The sequence below is a fragment of the Equus quagga genome, chromosome 4 (assembly GCF_021613505.1).
Source record: "Equus quagga isolate Etosha38 chromosome 4, UCLA_HA_Equagga_1.0, whole genome shotgun sequence".
NCBI classification, from domain to species: domain Eukaryota; kingdom Metazoa; phylum Chordata; class Mammalia; order Perissodactyla; family Equidae; genus Equus; species Equus quagga.
In genome coordinates this window covers 111,273,490-111,299,410 of record NC_060270.1, presented here as the reverse complement: position 1 = coordinate 111,299,410, position 25,921 = coordinate 111,273,490, and the positions used below count along the sequence as shown (strand labels likewise).

Below are 25,921 nucleotides of genomic sequence, written 5' to 3'. Positions count from 1 at the left end.
TATATCCATACAATGGGATAGGATTCAGCCATAAAAGGAATGAAGTATCGATACATGCTACAATAAGGATGAACCTTGAGAAGTTAAAGAAGCCAGTCACATATTGTATGATTCCATGAAATGTCCATGAACTGTTCCGTAATAGGAAGTTCCACAGAAATAGAAAGTAGATTAGTGGTTTCCAGGAGCTGAGAGAGGAGAAAAAGGAGTGACTGCTAATGGGCACAAGGTTTCTTTCTGGAATTTGAAAATGTTCTAAAATTAGATAGTGACAGTGCACATCTCTGTGAAAATACTAAGAATCAATGAACTGTACACTTTAAAAGGGTGAATTTGATGGTGTATGAATTATATCTCAATAACACTGTTACTTAAAGAAAAAAGAGATAAAGTGAATTTTTAAAAAAGTGATAGACAAAGAAGATAACAAAGATATACCTAGAATGGCAGGTCCTGAAGAAGAAAACCAAAGCAAACTACAGAACAAATAGCAAAAATAATAATTCAAGAGAACGCTCCTAAAACAAAAGACAGCCTGACACTACATATTAAAGAATATTCTGTGTATCTAGGCCAATTGATCCTTTAAAGAAAAAGAAAAAAATCATTTGATCACTCGTAGGTTTTAAAGAAGACCAAGTCACAGGAAAAGAAAAGAAAATCAGATTGTCACCTGACTTTTTAATAACGCTTTTTGCTTAAAGACAACAGAGTAACATATTTAAGGTAATCAAAGGAAAAAATGTAAACTGTGGATTTTATATACAGCCAAACTGATCTTCATAACCAGACTCTTGTGAATATGGGAGTAATGCACCCACAACACCTCCTGAGGAATTTACTACAGAATGAGCTTCAGATGACCAAAAAGACTGAAGAGATGTCAACATAAAGACTCATGAGGGTAAGCTTCTCTCTAGAGAAGTGTAAACAGTCTACAACTATACTCAACAATATAAACAAGACCATAAGAATGTAAAATCCAGACTGTGAGAAACTCTAACAGGACAACTAACCTGGTTTCTTCCTCAACAACAACAAAGCAAGCAAAGGAGAGTGGGAAGAAAACTCTATTTTAAGAGAGGGGCTCAAAAGATATATCAATCGCAGATATACAGACATCAGTTTGATCCTGCTTCAAATAAAGAAATAGTTAAAAAATTTTAAAAATTGAACATTGATTGGCTATTTGACGAAATTTAAGAAATCACTGTTTGTTTTCGGGGGTGCAATAATGATATGCTAGTTATGATGGCTTTTTGTAAAAGACTTTTAAAGATTTTTTAGAGGTACATACTGAATATCTATAGATGAAATAATATGTCTGAGTTTGCTTTAAAATAATCCAGGAGTGTATGTAGGAATAAATCAAACAAGATTGGTCACGTGCTGATAACTGTGGAAGCGAGGTAATGGGTACAATGGCTTCATTATATTCTTCTCTCTGCTTTTATACCTACTTAGAATTTTCCACAATAAAAAATTTAAAAATATGAATTTAAAATTTTCAGATATCATAGCAAATATCAACAGCTTGATTATCTTAATAGCCACAAATGTTTGTTTGTAATTAAGAAAACAAAAGTAAGCTAAAAACAGAAACTAAGAGGTGTTTTTCCTCTTAAGATCACTGTTTTCCTGTAACTCTTCTTGGCAACAATGCCAAATGAAGTCTCAATCTGAGGTAGTGGTTTTCAATTTAGGATGTGCATCACAATCACCTGCAGAGCTTTTTAAAAATCCAGATGCAGGGCCCCGTGTTCAATGCACTTTGTCAGTGTTTCTGATGTTGCTCCACTAGCAATGCTGATGCACACCAATGATTAAAAACCACTGTGCTAAGGTCTATTACTCCTGAGATGATTGTATACTTTAAGAACATCCCATTTTCAGGCAATTTTATGGTCCCCCACCGAAGACTTAGAACAGAAGTTGTTCACAATCACTTTCACATGCTCGACACTGTAAGAGTACGTATTGGTCTACATAATCTTCTAAAGAAGGGATTATCGATAGAAAAATGGGCAAAATATTTGAATCAGCACTTCACAAAATGGCCAATAAACACATGGTAAGGTGCTTAACCTCATTAGTCTCAAGATAATGCAAATTAAAACCACAGTGCAATGCAACTATACCTATCAGAATGATGAAAATGAAAAAAGGCAAAAAATACCAAGTATTGGCAACAATGCAGAGCAAGGGGAACTTTCATATGCTACTGGTGGATTATAAACTGGTAAAACCATTTTGGGAAACTGCTTGGCAGGATCCACTAAAGCCAAATGTATGCATAACGTACGGCTAAGTATTTCACTCCTAGGTAGATGCCCAACAGAAATGAGTGCATATGTCCATCAAAAGACATCTAAAACTATGCTCGTAGCAAGACTATTCATAACAGCCCCAAACTGGAATCAACCCAATTACCATCAGCAATAGAGTGGATAAATAAATTATGGTATATTTACATAATGGAATAGTATAGAGTCAAGAGAATGAACGATCCTCAGCTACACTCAACAATATGAATGAATCTCACAAACATAATGTTGAGCAAAAAAAGCCAGATACAAATAAGTACATATTATATGATTCCATTTTAATAAAATATGAAAAAAGTTATATGCAAAGTTAGATTAAAACATATTTATGATGAAAAAGAAGATTGTTACATATCTCAGGAAACGATTAGATAAAATGTTTCATCTACTCAGCAGACTATAATGCAGCCAGAGAAAGAAGTAGGATGCACTATAACTGGGTATAATATTACATTAAAAATAAAAACACAATAAATGGCAACATGTTCCCAAATTTTTTAAATGTGATTATAGACCTTTTATAACTTTTTTCAAATTTAAGAAATATAGTCATCCAAAGATTAACAATCTTTTCCCCTCAGAAAAAGAAAGCACATACTTAACACCAAATATTGCTTCATAATGTTAATTTTATATATGATACTGCAAATTAAAATCCCAAATGGATCATTTAAAGTACTTTTTAACAGTAATACTTTTTCTTAATTTAAAGAGAACTTCTGCTTAAGCGGCAGAGAGGCAGCGGAGAAGAGTTGGAAAGGGCACAGCACTTGGACTCTTGTCTCAGGGCTACCAATAACTAGCTTTAAAGCTTTGGAAAAGTCACTTCATCATCCTAGGCCCTTATTTCCTTATTTATAAAACAAAGTTTTCATATCAGTAGTTCTGAACCTTGACTCTACATCGTAATCCCCTTAACCCTGGTGAATTTTTTACAATATGCTGTTGCCTGGGTCTCCCCCTTAGATATTCTTCTTCAATTAGTCTGGGGTGCTAGGTGAGCACCAAAAGTTTCAAAAATTGCCCAGGTAATTCTAACATGACTAAAACTAAGAACCACCGAGCTAGATAATGTCTAAAGGGTCACCATGGCTCTAAAACTCTTACAAATAAAAGGCTTGCAAACATATTTGCCAAACGAATGAATCAAAACAAACGGCTTCTTTGAATGAATGATAGCATTTGAATAAGTACAGGTAACTCATTCTGGTACAGTGGTGAGAATAAACACTGTATGGTCAAGGGACAAGCCATAGTTTTTTCTGAGTTCTTTAAGGTTATGTGTTGTGTTGAATAGTGTCCTCCCCCCCCAATTCATGTCTACCTGGAACCTGTAAATATAGTGATATTTGGAAACAAGGTCTTTGCAGATGTAATCAACTGCACTCTACTGCATTAGAGTAGGCCCTAAATCTAGCATGACTATTGTCTAACAAGAAGAAAAAACTTGGACAGACACAGACAGGGAGATACCATGTGATGACAGAGGCAGAGACTGGAGTGATGCGGCTGCAAGCCAAGAAGCACCAAGATTGGTGGCAACCAGCAGAAGCTAGGAAAGAGGCGTGGAACAGATTCTCCCTCAAAGACTCCAAAAGTAACCAACCTTGACAACATCTTGATTTTGGACTTCTAGCCTTGAGAAATGTGAGAGAATAAATTTCTGTTGTTTTAAGCCATCCAGCTTGTGGCAAGGTTACAGCAATCCTAAGAAACTAACATAGTAATTACGTATTTTTCTGGGGTAACTGGGGAGTTCTAGATTAAGAGCCAAAAGAGTCCCTACAGTAAATACATGAACATAGTGCGATGCTCTCCAGAGAACTGGGAAATAACTATGTCCTCACTTAGATCAGAACAGAAATAAACAGATTCTCTTTAAAAAGAAATGATCCCAATGTCAGAAATACCTTCCTATATAACCTGACTGAAGATACTAACCTTTTGAGAAGAAATGTGTCTGTTAGAAGCAATGGAAATACAAAGAAGCAGAGTCTTACAGGAAAAATGAAAATAGTGCCCAATTCAAGCATTGTCCAGGAGAGAGAGAGTGTTGCAGCCAACGGATTCTGAGAATTACCACCCAGGGCAAGGCTATCTCCACGCGAAGATGAATGAATCAGGCTATCTGTGCTTGATGCCATTAAACATTCAAATGAGAAAACTTCTTTTGTTCCACTTCCTTGCTCACCAAGCAATCTTCTGATTATAATTTGGCTTCCCATGTGGGTTGTCTACAGGGAAACAATGAGCTGGTCAGGCCAGCATGAGTATCAGGGCCTTCTGGCAGTTGTTTCTCACTGTAAATTAATAAATTGGCCTTCTCCAATGTATCAGTGTCTCAGGAGCCTGTTAGTTCCAGTCAGCACTCCCTGGCTAATCAACTCTGACAAAACTGAGTTTCTGAACATGCAAAGGACAGGCTGGACACTGGCCAGCAGCAAGTTCTGTGGTAAATGCTGCCATGGAAGTCTGGATCCCAATGGTCAGCCAGTCTTCCCCAAGAAACACCCCAACTTCAAAGCATTTTTTTATTTCAACTTGTCTAATATGTGCATAGTTGCTTTTCCAAGCATTAGTAAAATCTCTTTAACCCTGTTTTAATGCTGTATTCTCTGACAGTTAAATAGGTAAGCTGTTAAAATAAGGAGGGAATTTAAGACATGAGAGACTGTGAAAAAATTTTAAGGTGTGTATGGACTACAAAAGTCTGAACTCTACCTATTCTAAGAAATTATCACATTAATGATCTTAATTTTGTCATTTTATAGTAAATATGGTTCTGGTAGGCATTTGTTCTGAGACTAGAATATACTATGCATGCATTAAAACATTTTGTCCCTCAAATAAATAATTCTTTTCAGAGTAATCTGTAACGAGTATGGTTAAATGTGGTGGAACATTAAGCTAATTTACCAGGTCTACCCCTAATCAAGCTCTTATGGAAACTTCAGGTTACTTTCAAGAAGATTTCACTCCTTATACAGTGTTCCTATCATTTTTCAGGCCTGCCAAAGTGCTTTCGTTGTGAATTTTCAAATTTGGTATTTTGAAAAGGTAAGAGTGTCCTCCAAACATATTAGAAGCAATGTCTTGGCTGGTTTAAACTTCACCAAAATGTGGAAAATCATCTATCTTTATCTTTTTTACTAAAAATGAGTTCAAAAAAGTAATGAAAACAATTTGACAACCCAGAACTCTGGCACTGCCTTATAAAATCCTGACTAGGCAAGAATTACAAGCTGACTACAGAAGTAGATTACTTTACACTAAATTTGAGACAGTGCCTAATTGAGATTTCTAGGAATTTTTAGAGGACATATTGAAAGGCAGAAAAAGAAGGAAATTTGTTTGCTATTGGAGCAGAGCCAGATCTTAAAGGACCCAAAGATACAGCAATATCTAATGATTCATTCTTCCAGTTTATGGGTGCTCAATTCCCAGAGTCAGAAAACACTTAAAAAGTAGGGCCAGAGAAGAAAAACATTTAAAGTCTATTAAATTCATGAATGTGAACATTCTAGTTTAAAAAGCTTAAAATGGATGTGGAACAATGTTTTTAGTTTTTATTTTTTTAATTAATTAATTTATTTAAAGATTGGCCCTGAGCTAACAGCTCTTGCCAATCTTTTTTTCCTTCTTCTTCTTCCTCCTCTCCCCACAGCCGCCCAGTACATAGTTGTATATTCTAGTTGTAGGTCCTTCTAGTTCTGCTATGTGGGACGCTGCCTCAGCACGGCTTGATGAGTGATGCTACATCTGCACCCAGGATCTGAGCCAGTGAAACCTTGGGCCGCCAAAGCAGAGTACACGAACTTAACCACTCAGCCACAGGGCTGGCCCCTGGAGCAATGTTTTTAAAAAGACATTATTTTAAAATCTTGCCTATTATTCATTACCACTGTATTGGAGAGCACAGAAGCTCTATGAAGTTTTTTTTGTTTTTTTAAAGATTTAATTTTTTTTCCCTTTTTCTCCCCAAAGCCCCCCAGTACATAGTTGTATATTCTTCATTGTGGGTCCTTCTGGTTGTGGCATGTGGGACGCTGCCTCAGCGTGGCTTGATGAGCAGTGCCATGTCCGCGCCCAGGATTCGAACCAACGAAACACTGGGCCGCCTGCAGCGGAGCACACAGACCTAAGCACTTGGCCACGGGGCCGGCCCTCTATCAAGTTTTTTGGCAGGGTAGAAATAAATACCAGCAACATAATTAACCATGTAGTATAAATCCAAATCAAGACAATGACATTGGGAGCCATGATATGGCCAAATAAAAAAAAAATTTACTCAGCAGATTGTTGCCGTTCTATCCTTCACAGAGTAGAACTATCTGTGTGCAGAAAAGTTAGAACAAATTGTAAAGGTAATTCTCCTGATAAAGTTTTAGAGGGCCCTTGGGCACGTATAAAAATACCCTGTTCTGTGTCGGCCCATCCTTTAGCCACTAACATTGGAGAGAGATGTATGTGTGGGGGAGAGGGGAGAGGCACGTATCATGGTTGAATAAATAAATGAGTCTTCTATATGAAGCTCACGGAAGAAAGCAATGCCTACCTCAATTAGCAAAGAGAGATATGCCTGCCTGTCATTCTTATTCAGAAGGCAGTTCTAAGTTGAAATACAGCAAAATACAGAAACAAAAACTATCAACCACCAATCAATCAGCTGTGTAGTACCACAAAGGCAAGCATCAATCAGTCTTCTATCACAGATATAAGTTCTGTTCTTGTTTAGGTAAGACAACTCTTCATTTTTCAGTCCTGTTGGTAATATATGTAAGGATGGAATCCTCAAATTTAAAGCTAAGAGAAGGGTGGCAAACTGAATCCCTGAGATATTAAAAATAATAATAAACCTACAAATAGATAAGAGAGTCTTTTCAATTACTGGAAAAGGAAGCTGGCCAACAACCTAACAAAGATGTAATGTGTCGTGCGTCTGTATTAAAGGACTGTTAAGGTGAAAGCTCATCAGAGAAACAGAGAAACAGTGGGCTTCATGTTTCCAATTCTACATCTCGCTTTGGTTTTACTAGCTAGCTGATGTACTTCTTTGCTTGTGATTGTGTGAATCTTCTTCCTCTACTTTTTCCCACTGTATAAATCTCATTAAAAGCTCTCAAAAATTCAAGAATAATCCAAGAAAGAGAACAGATGATTGACTAAACGCATTTAGCTCTGTCTGACCCCCATGGAAAGGAAAAGGAGGAACTGAACAGTGTTAAGTGCCTATTACATGCTAGACACTGTGTTAAGCACTTTTCTATATGTTTCCTTCATTAGACTTAAGTAAGTGCTATCTTTATGCCTTCTAATGCCAAACCTGAAAATGTTCAATTTTAAAAGGCAAGCTTTTAGAGTCAAAGTTTTCTAACTTATTTCATATTAGACTGAAAAAAGGCATTAAGAAAGGACAAGAGTGAACAGTGAGTTCATCCCAGATTTCTGAGGCCAGCATTTGACAAATAAATATCAGTTCACTGGAATAGTGAAGAACATCTCTAAAGACCACTAGTTTTTCTCAATGAAATTAAAGAATCAAGTAAGATCTCCTAACTTTGTCTTATGATGCATTACTCAAAAGGTTAACATATAGGATAAGGCAGATGGAAACATGAAAAAATACAGCATAAAATTTAACTTAGAATCTGATATTTCAAATACGAAACTTTGCCAGCAACAATGCAATACTGCAGAAAAGGTAGACAGCAAAGTCAAGGAGCTCTAATTTTAAAGTGAGGTCAAATGAAAGTACAAGGCCTATCACAGGAAGTAATGTTCTCTACCTGGATTTGCCTCGAGACTTTCAGTGAGGAAGGGCAAAGTCACATTTATCTGGAATTGCTGGAGGATGAGGAAGCACTTTATAACACAAGTGGGTTTTTCGAATAACTAAAGCTTATTAAAACCAAAACAAACTATTTATTGTCGAAAGCAAAATATATAGGTGTCCATGCCTTTACACAATACTTGCTTAATGATTCGAGTTTATTATGTACAGTCTTACTGTAAAGGACTTATTGTACATCAGTTTTTATCTGTCTTTTCTCCAGATAAGACAGATTTTACTCTACCCAGATTTTCCATCAGCTCTGTAAGCCACTGTAGTTCTGAACAAGTCTCTAAAAGCTCTCCAAAGAGCAATGTATGGCTTTTATGTTGGGCTGTATGACAGTTACCTGAGGTGTTATGCTTTTTCCCCAACACAGGATAAATAGTTGTGTACTTGAAAAGCTTGAAGTAGTGAATAGACTGGTCTTTGGTTATATGTGGGGTTACCATATTTGTCAGCACACTTTTATGAAAACTACAACCTCTGGTAGCTCACTCATGCTCTGTGTAACTTCTTATCAGGTTCGAGTTATCAGTAAATCACTCTAAGCCATTAGAAAGCTTTCTGTCCTATGTGGTACTAGAGCACCACCTTGTGTCAAAAACCTGAGCAAATGAGCAGACATCTGTTTTTAGATACCTTAGTTGTCCAAAGTTTTACTGTCCAGTCAAATGACGAAGTGACAAAAAGATGTGAGAAATCCACTGCTCCAACAGCTGCATGACAATGGATGCCAGTGATTGGTCCTTGATGTCCTTCAAACATCTCACTGATTCCAGCTTTGCTATTTCATAAAAGTGAAAATGTTAGGGAAATCTCTTCTAAGTAGACCACTTATAAATAAAATTTTATTATGGCTTTATATATCAGACTTTGACATAATTTCAACAAACTTAACTGTGCTCATAACACGTCAGAATAACTTATGTTGAGTGTTACTCTATCCAGATTTGATAATATTACTAATGATAATTATTAGTTTATTACTAATAAACTAATAATAGTACTAGTAAGTACATTTTGAAACCATGAGTATCATGCTGTTGATGACAGAACTTGAAAGTTCAATATCTGAGGTGGTAGAATAGAGACAAAGGGCTGCTACACGTAAGAGAGAAAATATGGGCTACTTTTAAATCAAAAGCTTGGAAGTGAAGGTGATCTGATATTTGAGATGAAATCCAGACGCTCAATGTTTTTTAAGGAAGCAATTGATAAGGTACAGCTAGACAATTTCAAAACAGATTGAACAGCAGGAGAAATAGTAGTCAATTTAAAACGTGTATGTGACATTACTGTACAATTATCAGGAGGACAGAACTAAAGCTCAAAGACCAAATAAATCGAAACGGGAAAACAGCTGAAAATCCTATTTACAACTTTAAAGGTCAGTATGTGGCATGTGCATATCGTATTTGTGGGCTTTTTGTTTCATTTTGTTTTGTTTTTTGGTGAGGAAGATTGGCCCTGAGGTAACATCTGTTGCTGATCCTCCTCTTTTTGCTTAAGGAAGATTGTCCCTGAGCTAACATCTTTGCCAATCTTCCTCTATTTTGTATTTGGGACACTGCCATAGCACGGTTTGAAGAGCAGCGTGTAGGTCCATACCTGGGATCCAAACCTGAGAACCCCAGGCCGCTGAAGTGGAGTGCTCAAACTTAACCACTACACTACCAGGCGGGCCCCTGAATACTGCATTTGTAATTGCTGAATGTTACTTCCTACCACAAATTTCTGTAAGCATATGCATACATACAAATCCACAACCCTCAAAATCTAGAACACATAATGATTAAAAATAACATTTTTAAAAAGTATTTAAATTTTAATTTTATATACCTGAATTCAAATAATTGGTCACAAATAACGAGTGGTTCTAGGACAGATTTCTACTCAAATAAGAGGCAGTTTGTTTTAATGAGATTATTCAAGGGAGAATTTTAAATAATTGCAAATTCCAGTTTAGATTTACCTGCCATGGCGGCACGCTGTGTACACAGAACCTTCTTCACTCCCAACAACAAAGTTGTTGACATCTCCAACAGGGAAGGACATAGATGTCACAGCTACTGCCTTCGACTGTTTATGAACTAATTCCATGCTATCCTACACCAAAAAATTGAGGAAATTATTTTGCAAACTTTCAATTTTTAATTTTTAAGAGAAACTTCTAGTTTTAATTGATTTGTAAACAATTATTTTATTATGCTACTAACAAATTTATTTTGACTAAATGAAGCAGGTTTGAAAATAAAAGTATACACACAAACTGTATTTTAACACATTTAGGTTTATAAACTGTTACCACAAAACTATTATAAAATATTTATGAAAAACATAAGCTGGGGTTTACATAGACTTAAAAAATAACATTTGCCGCAAAATTTCAGAGTTTTCCAAGTTTAACCTACCTGTGGATGGGAAAGCATGTCCAGACTCCATGAACAAATTTTTCCATCAGTAGAGATGCTAATCAGATTGTGAGCATTTTGTGTCCCAACGACATTTACACAATATACAGGATGCTAAAGAAAGAGATTAGAGAAAGTTTTCTGGGATTAGTTTACCATAAAATGAAACAATTTTTACTGTATAATCACAGGCATTGTTTCATACAAGAGTCTCATATCTTAAGGGTATTTTTAATGTGAAGTTTGATGCTACTCTGTTGATTAATAAAAGTTTGTCTTAGAAATGAGTTTCTACTAAAACGGGTTTCCAAAAACACAGAAAAAGGCCTTTGTTCTTGGTTGCTAAATAATGAGGAATTCTTATATCAAAGGAAACACATTCTGAGAGTACTCTGATGGACACTATTAACTATTTAATGGCGAAGGAGCACAGAAGTCTAATGGAAATAACCTCTTTACTTACTGTGTGTGCAGCAGCTGACAGTGGAGTTCTTTGCACTGGAGTTCTTTTATTGCTACGGTTATCCCACAGCACAATTTGGCCTGAATATGTACCACCAACAACCAGATTTGGATGAAATTTTGCAAATGTAGCCGACATCACAGCTGACTAAAAATAAGTAAAATTTTTATACTTAAGGTTCAAAGGGAAGAAGCCTGACAAGTTATAAAAATAAATCTGTATCCAAAATATTTCCTCCTCTATTGTGAGGTATTAGAGGTTATAAAAACAAGTAAATAGATTTTAAAATTTCAATTTGTTTCAGAATACAAAAATATATCTTTAGAATATTTTTTGCTTAAAAGTCAAATGTAATGACTATTTATATAAATATGTTTAAGGAATTTATCAAAGAAAGCAAAAAATTATTTCATTTGATTATAGTATTTAATCAAAAGATGATTGGCTCTGCATTAGTCTCTGACAATAATCTGACAGAGTATATGCTAGTTTTGACTCAGTGAAGTGTTTTTTCAGATTATATATTATTAAAAGATTATAACTTATGCAATGAGAAAACACTTGCAAATTCTAAACTTCCACTAAATCCACCTTAAAAATCTGCATCTGTTTCCTACTTCAAACATATGTTTCTACTTAAAACCATCTAGCTCCAACTCCTCAGGCCACGTATAAGTAATTCAGTGGGCCAACCATCTAATTGTATATTCAGCAAATAAGTTCCTGAGAAACTCCCTGTAGAAGAGACATTTTATAAAAGATTCCTTTTATACAATCAATCACAATAACAGAAAATCACAACTGCAAAGGGCTTTAGGTGTGATTAAACATTATAAGAGATGTCAGAAAAGTTACAAAAGGCAGATTATGTTGAACTGAGAAGTCTTCAGTTTTCTGTTAACATCTGTTTGCAAATATGGGGTGGCTTAGTAGATGCCACTCCAATGAAATCATTATGTTGACAAGAAAAGAAAAAAGGCACTTGTCTAAATTCATTAATGAATTCTTAAACTTGGGGAAGACTGTTAAAAGACCATCTTACCTGGCAGTGAAACACATACTCTGGAGTAGTTTTTTTGTATTTCATATTCCATACAAGGGCCACACCATCAGGCTCATGAGGAGCATCCTCATTGTTATTATAGGAAGCCACGAGTAACTCAGGATACTGCTCGTATGAATCAAGTGGGAAGAAAAAGCTATGCATAATAAGAACTGTTTTGCATTCCTAGTTACTCAACTGTCATTATCAAATTATTCTGAAAATACAAATACCTAACATTTCACCAAGAAAGAATCTCTACGGTTATGCTCACTGGGATGTTAGTACACTTTAAATTAGCACAGTTATTTAACAGTAAAACATTGTATTAAAAATACACATTGCAATTTTATCCAAAGCATTTAGTGAGCAATTTTAATCAATAAAACTGGGTTGTGGCATGAATAAAATCTTGAGTTTTAAATATAAATAATGTTTCCAATCCTTTCTTCCAAAGTGCATGAGACATAATGAATATAGATAACATTAAAATCATCATCCATTATTTTAAATGATATATATTAATTTAATTACACAAAGTTTCCATAATTAAACTTACCTGCTAATTATAATTCAAAAATGAGTCAATAGCAGCCAATTTTGTTAAAATTTACCTGAGATGACCAATCCAAACAACTAACAACCCGATGCTTTGACCAACGTTCATCAAAAAATTGCCGATTTAATGACAGTTTAGCACCTGCTTGAATCTCTCTACAGAAAAAGATCAAACCCAAAAACGATAGTGTTACAATTTCTCACTCTTAATCTTAAAGAAATTTAACATTGCTGAATCATTATTTTAGCAATTAAACATTACCCTTCTTTGTCTTCCAAATCTCTTCCACTGTAGTCAAAGAAGATGTTAATCTGCTCAGAAAGAGCTCTTTCTACAATTCTTGTAGAATGGTCAAAGAAACTTAAAAATTCCTCAGAGTGCAAGATTTGTTGCTTTTCTTCTTCAGTGAGCTCATGAGGGGGAGCTAGAAAACAAATGTTTCTCTTAAGTCTGATTTCTGTCAGTCAAACTGTGTCAACTCACTATCACAGTTTGGATCAACGAATGCCACACATTCTTTTTCAACCAGATTCACCTCTTTGCTTTACAGCGTTTTATTTTACTTTAACATCTAAATAGTAAAATAAATCTTAATAGGAATCAAAAAAGTTTTTTAAAGTTAAATTCTTTAAGATACCTTTACTATCGTTTTCTTCATCTTTCTTTAAAGTCTTCTCTTCTTCAGGTTCAATAGGTGGTTTAGGAGTCACTACGTCATCTTCTTCCTCTTCATCTGAGAAAACAGAACAAAACACAAAAAATATTTTTGTGAAAATAACTGAAAACTTTTGAAGTAATATTTCAGAAGACATCACAACTCTTTAGATAAAAGCAAAAGTAAACCACTGATAAGACAGAATAAGTACAAATAATAGGAATTTTATCAACACAATTTTAAATAAAGAATTTAGTGTAACCTCTTAGTTTTTATACATACCATGTGACGCCTCATCAACAGTCATACCAAATTCTGTAGCTACATAAACTGAAATAAGATAAATAAGCAACTAGGATGACTTCCTCACAGAAATCTCGAAAAGCTTGCAAGCATTTATCATTCCAGATAGAACAACATGCAACTCCTGCACAGTTTTACGTAGCGTGCTGACACATTAATGCTGTAGAATGAAGAAAATCAAATGTCTAAAATAGCCCACAGAGCTGGCTGCTTACTTGTGATCTGAAACCATCAGTGTTTAATGGGTCTTCATATGGCATAAAGACGGCTTACATTAACTCTCAGGTTGCTATTTGAGAGACAGATTTTAAAGATAATAGCTATGAGACCACATTTTCTATTCTGTCATTTTAAATGTAAGTCTTATTATCTACTGTTATAAGATGTGGCAATAAGCACCTAAAATAATGTTTTCTTAACTTGAATAAAAACGTATATTGAGATAAGGTACAATGTTCATAATAATACTTTTTTAATTACTAAATCTCCTCTTACATTCCCAAACCAGGAAATAACTTAAAATCACTTATTTGAAAATGTTATAGAACATACAACTCTGCCTACCTTCTCTTTCACTACATACTGAGATGGATTTTTATGAAGAAAATGCTTATTTTTATTGGCTAAACAGAAGTGTCATTTGTCTATAAGGCAATGGCAGCAGGCGTCTGCAGCAGAGTGCATCTCAAGTAATGAGAGCCTATTCAATAAGGGGGACTTCACTTGTTAGTAATAGTCATTTCCCCCACCCATGTTCAAAATTATCTAAAACACACATACATACAATGTACACAAAAGAATGGTCAAGGATGAGAACCAGCTGCCAAGTCATGGTCCCAGCAGCCAGGCCAGCTGACTAGATAGCAACAACCAGATGGCACTGCTGGGATTGTGTCTTTCTGCTACAAGGTGGCAATGGGATGGCGTAACATTCTTCCGCTTCACTGCTTCCAATCCTGTCTCTCCCCAATGGCGAGCCTGTGCAATTACCCGCACTCTAGGAGGCCTACAGATAAGCCTTTACCCTGCAAACAAAATGCAGCTTGTAGGCCACACCAGCTGCCAAACCACACACATGGTGTTAGGTTTGGAGAGCTATGAAAATCTTTCTAACTCTATAGTCTAAGCAATAAAAATATAACTGTACCTGTAGGAAAGAAAGCTTTAAATGACACTGTATAATGCACACAATGATACAACCTCCAACTTAATCAAAATGATAATGACATATGCCAATCCTACATTACTTGAAAGTGAGCGATTTTTACGTTCTGACAAGTTTACAGAACTAGGATAAATGGCACGAATGATTTCAATATATGCTCATACTTTTGAACCAAATGGTGAAGGTTAAAATTTTTCCTTTCAAGGGCCTCAATCAGCCACAAAGGAAAACAGTAATCACTGTCTTTTCAGCCAGCCCAACCGCATTTGTCAGCCCTTTCTCCGTCAATGCAGCCAGAGCAATCAACCTGCCAAACATTCAGAATGGAAAAACAATCTGAAAATACAGGGTATAATGCACCTGCCAGTGAAAATGGCCATTTCAAGAAAAGCTAGTGATCTCAGTGACCCCGCTGAGGAGGCGGTGGTGCAAAGGGGAAAGAACACGTAAAAGAATTCTTAGCGATCGCCACTCTCTTGCACATTGACACTTCCTTACAAAGCATGCCAATTACAGCTTTTGTGCTACTTAAAAAAAAAAATGAAAGCTTTTTTTGGGCAAAATAATCACACAGAGAAACAGAAAGACGGTACTTCTTTTTAGATGAATTCTCATATACAACGGATTATTAATCTGAAAACAGTATAACTGGTAACAATTCTTACAATACTGCTCAAACATCAGGATGAAATTCTACCATAAAGTCACCTGCATGTGTAATGTAATAACTTAATTATATTCAACTTAAAAGTTGACTTTTAGAATAATAAGATATTTACTTCAATTAAAAATTAAGTCTGAGAACATATACATTTTCCGATTTTCTGCTAATACTATCAGTCATCCTAATCAATTTTGTGTACTAGTAGGGTTCACTGTATGCAAATCTTAAAATCAAAGATAGGGATTTTGAGTCACCCTGGACAGGTTATTCTTAAGCATTGTGAACTATAAATTACAGCCTCCTACACACATCATATTCTCTTCCCTCAAGTTTGTTGCATTATACGGCTTCTAAGTACCATTTCCAATGACAGGTGTCAAATTCCTGTCATAATGCATATGGTCAGTACTTTAGTGCTAAGTGACCTCATAATCTACATATTTAACAGAAAAGATCTTGTTTATAGACACTCTTTTCCTTTTCAAATTTAAAATGTAGATGAAGTATGTTAGACAGTGATCTATATTTGCCTACTAAATGGCATTTCCCATGCCTTATTTGCCCATATAGATTATTTTAGTTGTAGCTGAATAATGAGTATCAACTATTTAAATACACATTTTCAGGATTTTATTTTAGAATGAATGTACATACCTTTTTACACATGGATTAAAAACTGACTTAAAAACTATGAATAGGTACTTAAACCCAAGCTTCATAAAAGTGATTAAGCTAGATAAAATTTCAAGGAACATAAAAACAAAAGAACAGCATTCTAAGAAATGCTGTTTTTAGAAACTGCAAAACATAGTATTTTTATTATAAAGCTGATCTTAAACAATTATCTATATATACCAAGTATTAGGCAAAAATGCCTAACATCAGTAACATCAGATTAGAGAATGTTCCTCTGAAACAAATACACTTCTCTTATTAAAAACTAATATGATAAATACTAAAGGACTATTAACATGACCAAAAATACAGTGTTACAATTCTAAAGATTTTCTAAGCTAGTCCCTATTACATGATAAGCTATAATATATTTAAAACTGAAAAAGACTGCAACAGAGCAGGAAGACTGAAAAATGGGACTGCCATGTCACATCAATTTATTGATGAATATTCATTGCAATATGCTAAGTGGTTAACTCCATGCTTTCTCTGACAGGGAATCTAAGGTTATAAACTGAGCAGTAAAGAATGCATAAAAGTAGCAGTTACTTTTAAAATGACAAATCTCTTGTCAATGAATGCTAAGACTAGGTTTAATGAACCATTGAATTTTTACTTTGAGTTAACATCAAAATTGTGATGTATTTTGGTGAGATGGAAAGAAAAGCTGTTCTGTAAATTAAGCTGCACCTAGAAATAACACCAAAGAATGAAATTCCAGTTGTCAGAATAATCTGTTACAATGGAGTAGGTTAATCAAAGTTAAATCATCTGTGAAATGGGTGGCTTTTGTTAAGCTGAAGGAAGGAGTCTTCAGAGCAAGTTTTCTCATCTATATGTCATCTAAGCTAAGAATAAGCTACAAGGTATGCTTTGAATTATTTTAAAATATTACAATACATTTAATAGGTAATACACAAGATCCAAGAAAATCCTCACTAAATATTGATACTTTTTTTAATCTATCATTTATCACAATTAATTCTCAATATGAAGTGAAAAACAAATCCCATCATTAGTGCATTAAGGTTGTTTACGAAACACATTTGTTGCCTATAAATTTATTATGTAGTTTCATTAAACTGGTATACCCTATTTTAAGAGACTTTAATATCCTACGAAGAATTCCTAATTTACAAAGTAGTCTGATTATTCATGGTACAAAGAAAGTTGCCCTTGAGTTCTAAAATTAGGAAATTTGTTACATATAAAAATATGATTTAATTTATAAAAATTCAACTTATGAATAACTTCACAGACATCTCTCATAAAATGAGAATATTAAAAGGAAATGCTTTAATCATTAGTTTAAAAATGCAGGTTAGACATAAATGATTTTCTTTTAATATTTTCAAAATCATCTTTTCTTTTCTGGATCAACATCATTTTGAATCACTTCATTTTAATCAATGTGTCCATAATTTCATATTCTTATACCTTACTCTTTAAATCAATATTAACAGAATTTATGTTGGGAAGCTTCATGAATGTTATCAACAGAACCCACTTCTTTTATTTTTTAAACATCTAGAATAAGATGCAAAATCACTTGGATTTCCTTAATAATTCAGATCTTCAACATGGGAAAATATATAGCAGAATTTTAATTGGGAAATATTTTGAATACAGATCTAATGTTAATTTGGGGGACAAATAGAAAGGAGTAATATTTTAATTATACCGTTTACTTTAACACAGAATTTCCCTCTCTACATTGTCTTTTTTTATATAAAATTCAGATTTTATTTAGACAGTATTGGCATCATTTACATAGATCCTCTTATCTGTGATCTCATAAATATTACATTTTTCTGAGGCCATAATTTCAGATATGCTGATTAAAGTCTTTCAATCAAGATTAAGAACAAATGCTTCAATTTTCAATTATATTTATATTCTCACAGACTCTCTGAGGGTTACAACTAATTTATTAAATGCGTTATTCATTCCAGAATTTTTTTAAAAATCCATTTCAGACAAGGGTAATACTAACCAGAAGGCCTACAAATTTAGCCTACGTGGGAAGTATGGATTCCAGATGTAAAGATCATGCAATAAAAAATTGGGAGCTATTTACATATAATACTTTTCTACGCATTATAAATGCTAATCAACATGTACCTGAGAAAAAAATATCTGGCTATCCAACCAATACCAAAAATAATTACAAAACTCCACACAGATAAGACAGTGAAATGGTGTAAGAAAAACAACAGTCCCTGGAAATCAAAAGCCAGGTTCTGGTTGTAGCCCTGATACTCTCTCACATTGTGACCATAGGCTCATCAATTAACTTCCCTGGGCTGTAGTTTCCTCAGGTGTAAACAAACTGATTAGATTAGATGACCCTTAGGATTTCTTCCTCTTTAAAAATCTGTTTCTAAAAATAGCAACCACCAAAAAATCCATACTGAAGAGGTGGATAAGAAAAAATAATGCCATTTTCAAAAGAGGTAAAAACTTTTAAAGGGAAGGGAAGAATAACTTTTCCAGAAATACATCCACAGGCACCATGCTCCCGCCATGAGAAGTTTTTCACCTGCCGAGAGCAAAATTGACTGAGGTCACATGTTCCTAGTCAATTTCATTCACAGTAGGTGCTTTAAGACAGCAAAGCACCTCAGTTCACACACAGTACTACCAACTCAGAGAGTAAACTTGAAAGCAAGAAGATGACTAGAATGGGGGAAAAGAAAAACAAGGCAGAATAAAAACTACTGCTTCTTAAAAGAATAGATTCAGCCATTAAAAAAAAAAAAGGTCAGAGTTAAGTCTAAGACAAATTTTCATCTTCAATTTGGTAACTCACATTACTTCTGCACTGATCACACTGCCTACCAAAGTTTAATTTACTGTCACTCTCAAATCGTGATTTCGGCAATTTTGTCTCATAGTGAGTTTTGGAATTTGTTACATAATTCTTAAATGGGAACCAACCAGGCTAAGTTTGAGAACCACTGTAGTAAAGCAATGGATAAATACAAGTATGGTTAAGCAAAAAGTGTTGACATTATAAAACCTTCATTTCAGGGGGTTTTTCTTTCCCTTTTTCTAAAACTTCCACAAATTGGGAAAAGAAAATGTAAGAGCCCTAGACATGAAAATAATTGTAATGGTATAGAAAGGAAATGATCTCATTTTTATAAATAATTCCAAAAACTAAAGATGGCTCCATGGATTGGGATACGTCTCTCATTCTCCTTCACTTACATACCTCAACCTGAAACTAAAACTAAGACCAAAGAAAGGATAATTTAGTACTTTCAAATACAGCACATACTCAACAAACTAAAAAATCAGTGAATATTTGTTAGGTTGCAAATGAATAAACATGGACCTTTATAAAATTAACCTCTAAGTCTAATCTACACAGGAAAATTTTAAAAGGAGTGGTGCTGATGCATACACACTATTAGAAACTGGGCTCAGTTCACCCATCTTGTCACTTTCACCTTCCATTAGTGAGGATAAGAAAAACTTTTTTTTTTTTAAAGATTCGCCCTAAGCTAACACCTGTTGTCAATCTTTTTTTTTCTTCTTCCCCCCAAAACCCCTCCAGTACATAGTTGTATATTCTAGTTGTAGATCTTTCTAGTTCTGCTATGTGGCACACCACCTCAGCATGGCTTGATGAGCAGTGCTAGGTCTGTGCCCAGGATCTGAACTGGTGAAACCCTGGGCCGCTGAAGCAGAGCTCGTGAACTCAACCACTCAGTCACAGGGCTGGCCCCAGGAAAATTCTATTTAACACCATGAAGATCAAAGCTGTTTGTTCACTACTCTTAGAAAATCACTATAAAACGATATTATCCTGATAAAAATACACCAATAAATAAGTTAACTAAACCACGCTATCCTTTAATGAAGTGTTTTTCAAACTACAGATCTAAATCAATAAATTTAGTGTGTCATGGTCCACATTTAAAGAAATGAAATATAGTAAAAGAAGGGAAGGCGCTATGTCATAAAATTTGTTTCTGTTATACACCTGCATCCAAGTTTGTACTGGATTGTAATAGAAATTGAATTTCTTATCATAGGTTACTACCAAAAAGCATGAAAACGTTGCCTCAGTGGCAGCACAAGAGAAAAAGCACACCTTAAAATCAGCGAGACTTGGTTTAGAATCTTAGCTACTAGCTACTTGACCTTTGCTAAACTCTATCTTTCAGCTTCAGTGTCTTCTTGGGTAAACAGAACTAGTAAAAAACACTTAACTCTCAGGGTTTTAGCGAGAGGATTAGAGATAAAGTGCCTCATCCTATACCTGATATGTGGTAGGCACTCTTCACTGTTAAACTTTTCGGTCATTAATTTAAACATGAAGTTTGAAGAACTGTTACAAATGAATAGCTAAAATAATCTATTTCAAAGATACTAACAGGTTCAGTTTTGTTCATGGCATGCAGAGGGATACACACAACAAAAAATAATAGCACAAGTTTGTATCTACATTGTATGTCATCACGAAATTCAAGAAGGCTATAAAGGAGAATCTATAATGATTTCATCTATGGGTCTAAGAGCAAATAATGATTAGAATATGACATAATCATATTAAAACCAAGAACTGAGACTAATCATACTTTTTCACTCAACTTCATCAATAATTATATTCTGGCAATAACACTTGAAAATGACCTATTTTCCTAGTAGTTACATCCAGAGTAAACACGTGAAAATAAACACCTCAAGTAAGCAAAATCATTCTCCTGAGTAGGTAAAAGCAATTAATTCCTTCACCAAATATTTATTGAGTACTTACTACATGCCAGGCACTATTCAGATTAGGCATTCAGTAATGAGGAAGTAGTCCCTATCCTACACTCTTGGAAAATTTGGCAAAGACACTGAAGTATGATGATGCTAAAAGCCTTGCCCCAAATAATTTCAAACTGAAAACAATAGTTTATTCTTGTGCTTCTGGGTCATCAGCTTATCTAACAAATCATGATCTTTTTAATTTTTTAATTACTTGGAAAATAAAAGTGAGAAAAATTTTTTTAAAATATCAATCTTATATTATGCAGCCAAATTTCAAATTAGTGCAAAATCAGTAAGTTACATATTCACATTTTAAAATCTATATGCATCTCAAAAATAAGCAACTGAAAATGCAAATTTCAAGTACGATATAAAATCGTGTTGTGTGTATATATACATACACATACATAAACGTATATAGAATTTTTGAAGACATTAAAAACTGGAAACAAAATATTAACAATAGCTATTACACAGTGGTATCAGAGACATTTCCTCTTTATATCTTCTCTGTATTTTCTAAATTGTCTATGATATAACACTACAATAATTAGAAAAATTTTTTAAAAATGGAATTCTTCACTTAAACTTCATATAATTACAGATATATTATAATAGGCATTACCCAAAATAGCTTCAGAACACTTTACATTTCACACAATCCAAAATGCATTTCATAAGTGTGATGGTATAACTAAAAATAAATCTCCAAATTAATAGATGAAGAAAAAAAGCCTAATTTATTTTTTATATGAGTCATTGTGCCCTCATCTTGGCTATTTTGCTCACTTTCTGAGATAACATATCTAATAATGTACCCCCCAAAAGACAGACATTATAACATTTGAATTAATTAATACACCAGGTAATACTATTTTCCAGAAAGTATGGAATCCTGTAATATTAGTGTTCTCCATACTGATAGTTCAACACTTTATCTTTTCTTTCTACTTTTCTTAAGTTGCTTATATCTCAAACAAGTTTACCATCAGTCGCTTTTTTTCTGGCAAGATGAGGATTTTGCAGCTGTGAAAGAAAGCCATCTTACCAAGCAATGGAGACATGGGAATGAAAAAAATCTATCCATAGAAATGAACATTTACATGGTCAAGTAAAAAAATACTTGGATACAAATGTTACCCTGATTTCCTCAAATTGTTCAAAGGGTAATCATATGTATGATAATATCAATTCCTTTTGGAAACAATGAAAGTGAAAGGAAAAGTTTAAGGTATTTATTTCCATTTCCTTCCTTAGTGGGCAGGGAAAGGAGAGTTGTTAAAAGCGTATATGATTCGGTCAGATCAGTGGCGCAGTGGTTAAGTGCGTACATTCCACTTCAGTGGCCAGGGGTTGGCCGGTTCGGATCCGGGGTATGGATATGGCACCGCTTGGCAAGCCATGCTGTGGTAGGCATCCCACATATAAAGTGGAGGAAGATGGGCACGGATGTTAGCTCAGGGCCAGTCTTCCTCAGCAAAAGAGGAGGACTGTGGCAGATGTTAGCTCAGAGCTAATGTTTCTCAAAATAAATAAATAAAATTTTTTAAAAAAAATACATAAAATACATAAATAAAAATACAAAAAAGTGCATATGATGATCTACTACTAAGTCAAAAAAAGTTGTAAATAGTTATAATCCTAATTTTCTTCTGAGGTATACAAAACATGAAAATTTAAAGATTTTCTTTGGTAATAGCTATTGATTTCAAAGATTTTTCCTCCTTTTCTTTACCTGTATTTTCTGGGTTTTCTGCAATGAATATTACTTTTGTTTTTCCTTAATGGAGAAACATGGTAATTTAACTGAAATTTTCAAAATAAATTAATTTAAACATTTGATCAAGTTTTTATGTTTGATATTCTATAATTAAATAGGAATCAGTTTTCCTGGCTAAGGAGAACAAATGTTCCTTATGCACAGACTGCTAAAAGGATAATTTATTATGGGCCCACAATTCCAAAATATCAACAGCTCTAAAATCCGTAACTCATTTGGTCGTAATTCCTGACAAGACCAGAGGTAAAGCTATTTATAATCATTATTTGTCTCACTTAGCTTGAATATCCATATCTTTTGCTGCCGAAATCTTAACGTCCAAGATCCTGCTGGAATGTTTACATATAGTTCATACACTTTATTAATTTTCTGAAATATGAAAAATTGATTTCTAATACATATAAGGCTTCAAATGGTTCAGATAAAAAACTGTGGATCTGTTATATAGATCTTATGTAAACCTCTTTTATGTGTGACATAAATTTATTAACTTCATTGGGAAAAACAAGAACTATCATATTAACTCTATGCTTGAATCCTTACATTAGCTATCTAATGAGATTTTTAAAAATTAGTCCCCAATGTAACTCCTTCTGGTTCGTTTAAGAATCAAAGGACTCCACATTCAATACAATGCTTGGTGTACTTCTCTTCATTACACACCGATTAAAGGCTACTATAAAATCAACATAGTAGAGCTCTTAGATGATAAAAGAGAAAGTTTAAGAATTAGTTAGATCTGTTCATTAATATGGATAACAATAACAGCATATCAGAATAAAGTATACTCTACAGAAAATAATTTATACGATTTCATTTACTGTGAGATACACTCTCTTTTAGGGAAGAATTACGCTCAATGACAAAGAAATAGAACATTCGTAAGCTTTTCTGCTTCTAAAGCAGTACATATTAATGACAAAATGAAGACTGAAAGACTTAAATTCCTCAACAAAATTAAAAACCATACATACAGCTTCTACTTTGAACTTCTAAAAGAAAAAGTTTTAAAACTCTAAAAAACAAATACATAAATACAGAAACCCTAAAGCATTAGTTTTATGATGTTTCTCTAAGAGAATATGCCCAAAAACAAAAATGGATAGAAAAAAAATAAGAAAGAATCCAGTAATTTAATATGAGGGTTGAATGACAATTATATTAAGGACAGATATTCACCTTCTTTGGGCTGAGCCATAACTGGAGTCTGAGTTTCCTTTGTATATGTGACGATTTCTCGAGGAGGAAAGTCAACTTGTGTAATTTTAGCCATTCCGAGTTTAATAGGTCCTCGTCTAAATAAAGTGAACACAAATGTTTTTAAATACAACAAATGATACATTTTAACTACATCAAACCATGTTATTATGGAAAAGTAAGAATTAAACATTGTGTATCCAACATTGTAATTTAAACCCCTGTTTTACTCAAGAAATTTAGATGAGCAATGAACTGGCTTTATCTTAACAAAAGAATTAGAAGGTAGCAAAAACAAAAGATATATCTAAATCATTCCAGGTGTTTATTTTCACTTTAAAAACACAAATAATTTAGTTTCTTAGAGCAAATGTGTGGGTAATAAAAGAACAAGAGGACATGAATTTCAGAGTGGACTGCTGATTATGGCTGATAATGAGAAGTGTTTTTAGCAAGGACATGATTGTGGACTTTTTTGAAGAGTCAGATTTGGATCTCACTCAGATCATGTTTTGTTCCCTTCACCATCAGAAGATTTCAGCTTTAAGACTGAAAAGTAAGTTTCCGTTGAAAATCTTTTACTCTACTTATATTTTTGAGAAATTGAGAATCATAAAGTCAATTTATATTTTAAAATGAAATTTTAACTTTTAAATCTCTAATCTCTGCAAGCTCAGTATTGTCCTTGATTCATATGTGGACAAACTACAGTACAGATATTTTATACTTAAGCTAAAGCAATAGATCTTTTGAATACTATAAAACTACTGAACTCAATTCTGTTATAAATAGAGGGAATACATTCTTTTTTGACAAACAGAAGAGAGTTGTGGCTGAAAAAAATAGACCAAAAGAAAAACATCTTTTATTAGCTATCTGGGGGATGTTTTTTTCATTATTATATTGGATGTTTAAATTCTAAACCAAATAAAGTGTGCTTCCAAACCCCCAAATAAGTTCTCAATTATGAAGCTGTCTTAAAAGGCTATCTAACAAAGACACTGCTGTAACTTCCAGAATATCAAGTAGGATATCTGAAATATATATATATATATCTCATTGATAATACAATCATTTTTTTCTTATATAATATAAACATCCTTTTAAAAATCTTGAACAAACAAGTATAATAAAATTAGTTTTTTAATTTAATTCAAAAAATTAATTATCTCTAAGGTCCCAAATGTGGGCCCATAAGAAATTTTTAATGTGTTTTCCACTTTAAGAATATTTAGCCTTAAAAAAAAATCAAAGAATTAAATGAAAAAACTTAAGTACATATGAAGTAATCTAGTATTCAAAGAATAAAATTTGAAATAAGAAACTTTATTTTCTGATTTTTAAGATGTAAATCATATGAAAAGTAAATCACTCATATCTGGAAAAAAAAGGTCAAGCCAACAACATTAGGAACAAGTTACTAACTTGAGTGAATATAGGTTCTAACAGATAAAAATCACAATATTAGAACAAATAAACGAAATATTCCAAGATTCAGAGGTAGAAGGGTAGAGAAGTAATACCTCACTTATCCAAAAGCCACTTTTACTGAGAATAAGGAAGCAGTTCGGGGTCAGAGGAGCCTCAGGGCAGCCAATTGAGAGGCCTTCCAGTTAATGTACAAGAAGCTCATATACTTTTCTTAAATGCCCTAACTCAAGGCTTATTTACTCTTACTGTAGACATAATTTCAAAAGGTAGCTATCATATGTTTTAGGAGCTGCAAAATATCACGAGAAAAGAGCTATCTAAGTCAAGTACGATGGCAGCAGCAAACATAATGTGCATTGGAGACTAGAATAAATGAGTGAATAAATGAATTAATGAATAAATCAATAGCTATCTGGGGCCACAGTGTAGAGACCAACAGCTCTGTTCCTCTCAAAACCTTAGAAATCATCAGTGAATTTTAATATAGGGAAACAAATTAATATTCATATCAAGTAACCCAGAAAAGGTTCAGTATCATGTAGAGTATGTATTAGAAAAAGTCTGGGAAGTTTGTAACTCATCTTAGAAAAACCTACATCAAAAACACAGAAATAATAAAAGGAATTTGGACACTTAAATGGGTAGACTTAGGGTA

General features: G+C 33.8%; 1 protein-coding gene across 3 annotated transcripts in view; it reads right to left on the bottom strand.

Moving 5' to 3' along the window:
- Positions 1-25,921, bottom strand: part of DYNC1I2 (dynein cytoplasmic 1 intermediate chain 2) — a 51,425-nt gene that overhangs the window by 5,557 nt on the left and 19,947 nt on the right. For all 3 annotated transcript variants that reach the window (XM_046659165.1, XM_046659167.1, XM_046659166.1), the window contains 9 exons: positions 23,818-23,933; positions 13,270-13,365; positions 12,894-13,056; positions 12,688-12,787; positions 12,074-12,199; positions 11,032-11,178; positions 10,569-10,682; positions 10,130-10,263; positions 8,797-8,941 (listed from right to left, as the gene is read on the bottom strand). In XM_046659165.1, coding sequence (XP_046515121.1) covers positions 8,797-8,941; positions 10,130-10,263; positions 10,569-10,682; positions 11,032-11,178; positions 12,074-12,199; positions 12,688-12,787; positions 12,894-13,056; positions 13,270-13,365; positions 23,818-23,933 — 1,141 coding nt within the window. The remainder of the gene's footprint in view (positions 1-8,796; positions 8,942-10,129; positions 10,264-10,568; positions 10,683-11,031; positions 11,179-12,073; positions 12,200-12,687; positions 12,788-12,893; positions 13,057-13,269; positions 13,366-23,817; positions 23,934-25,921) is intronic.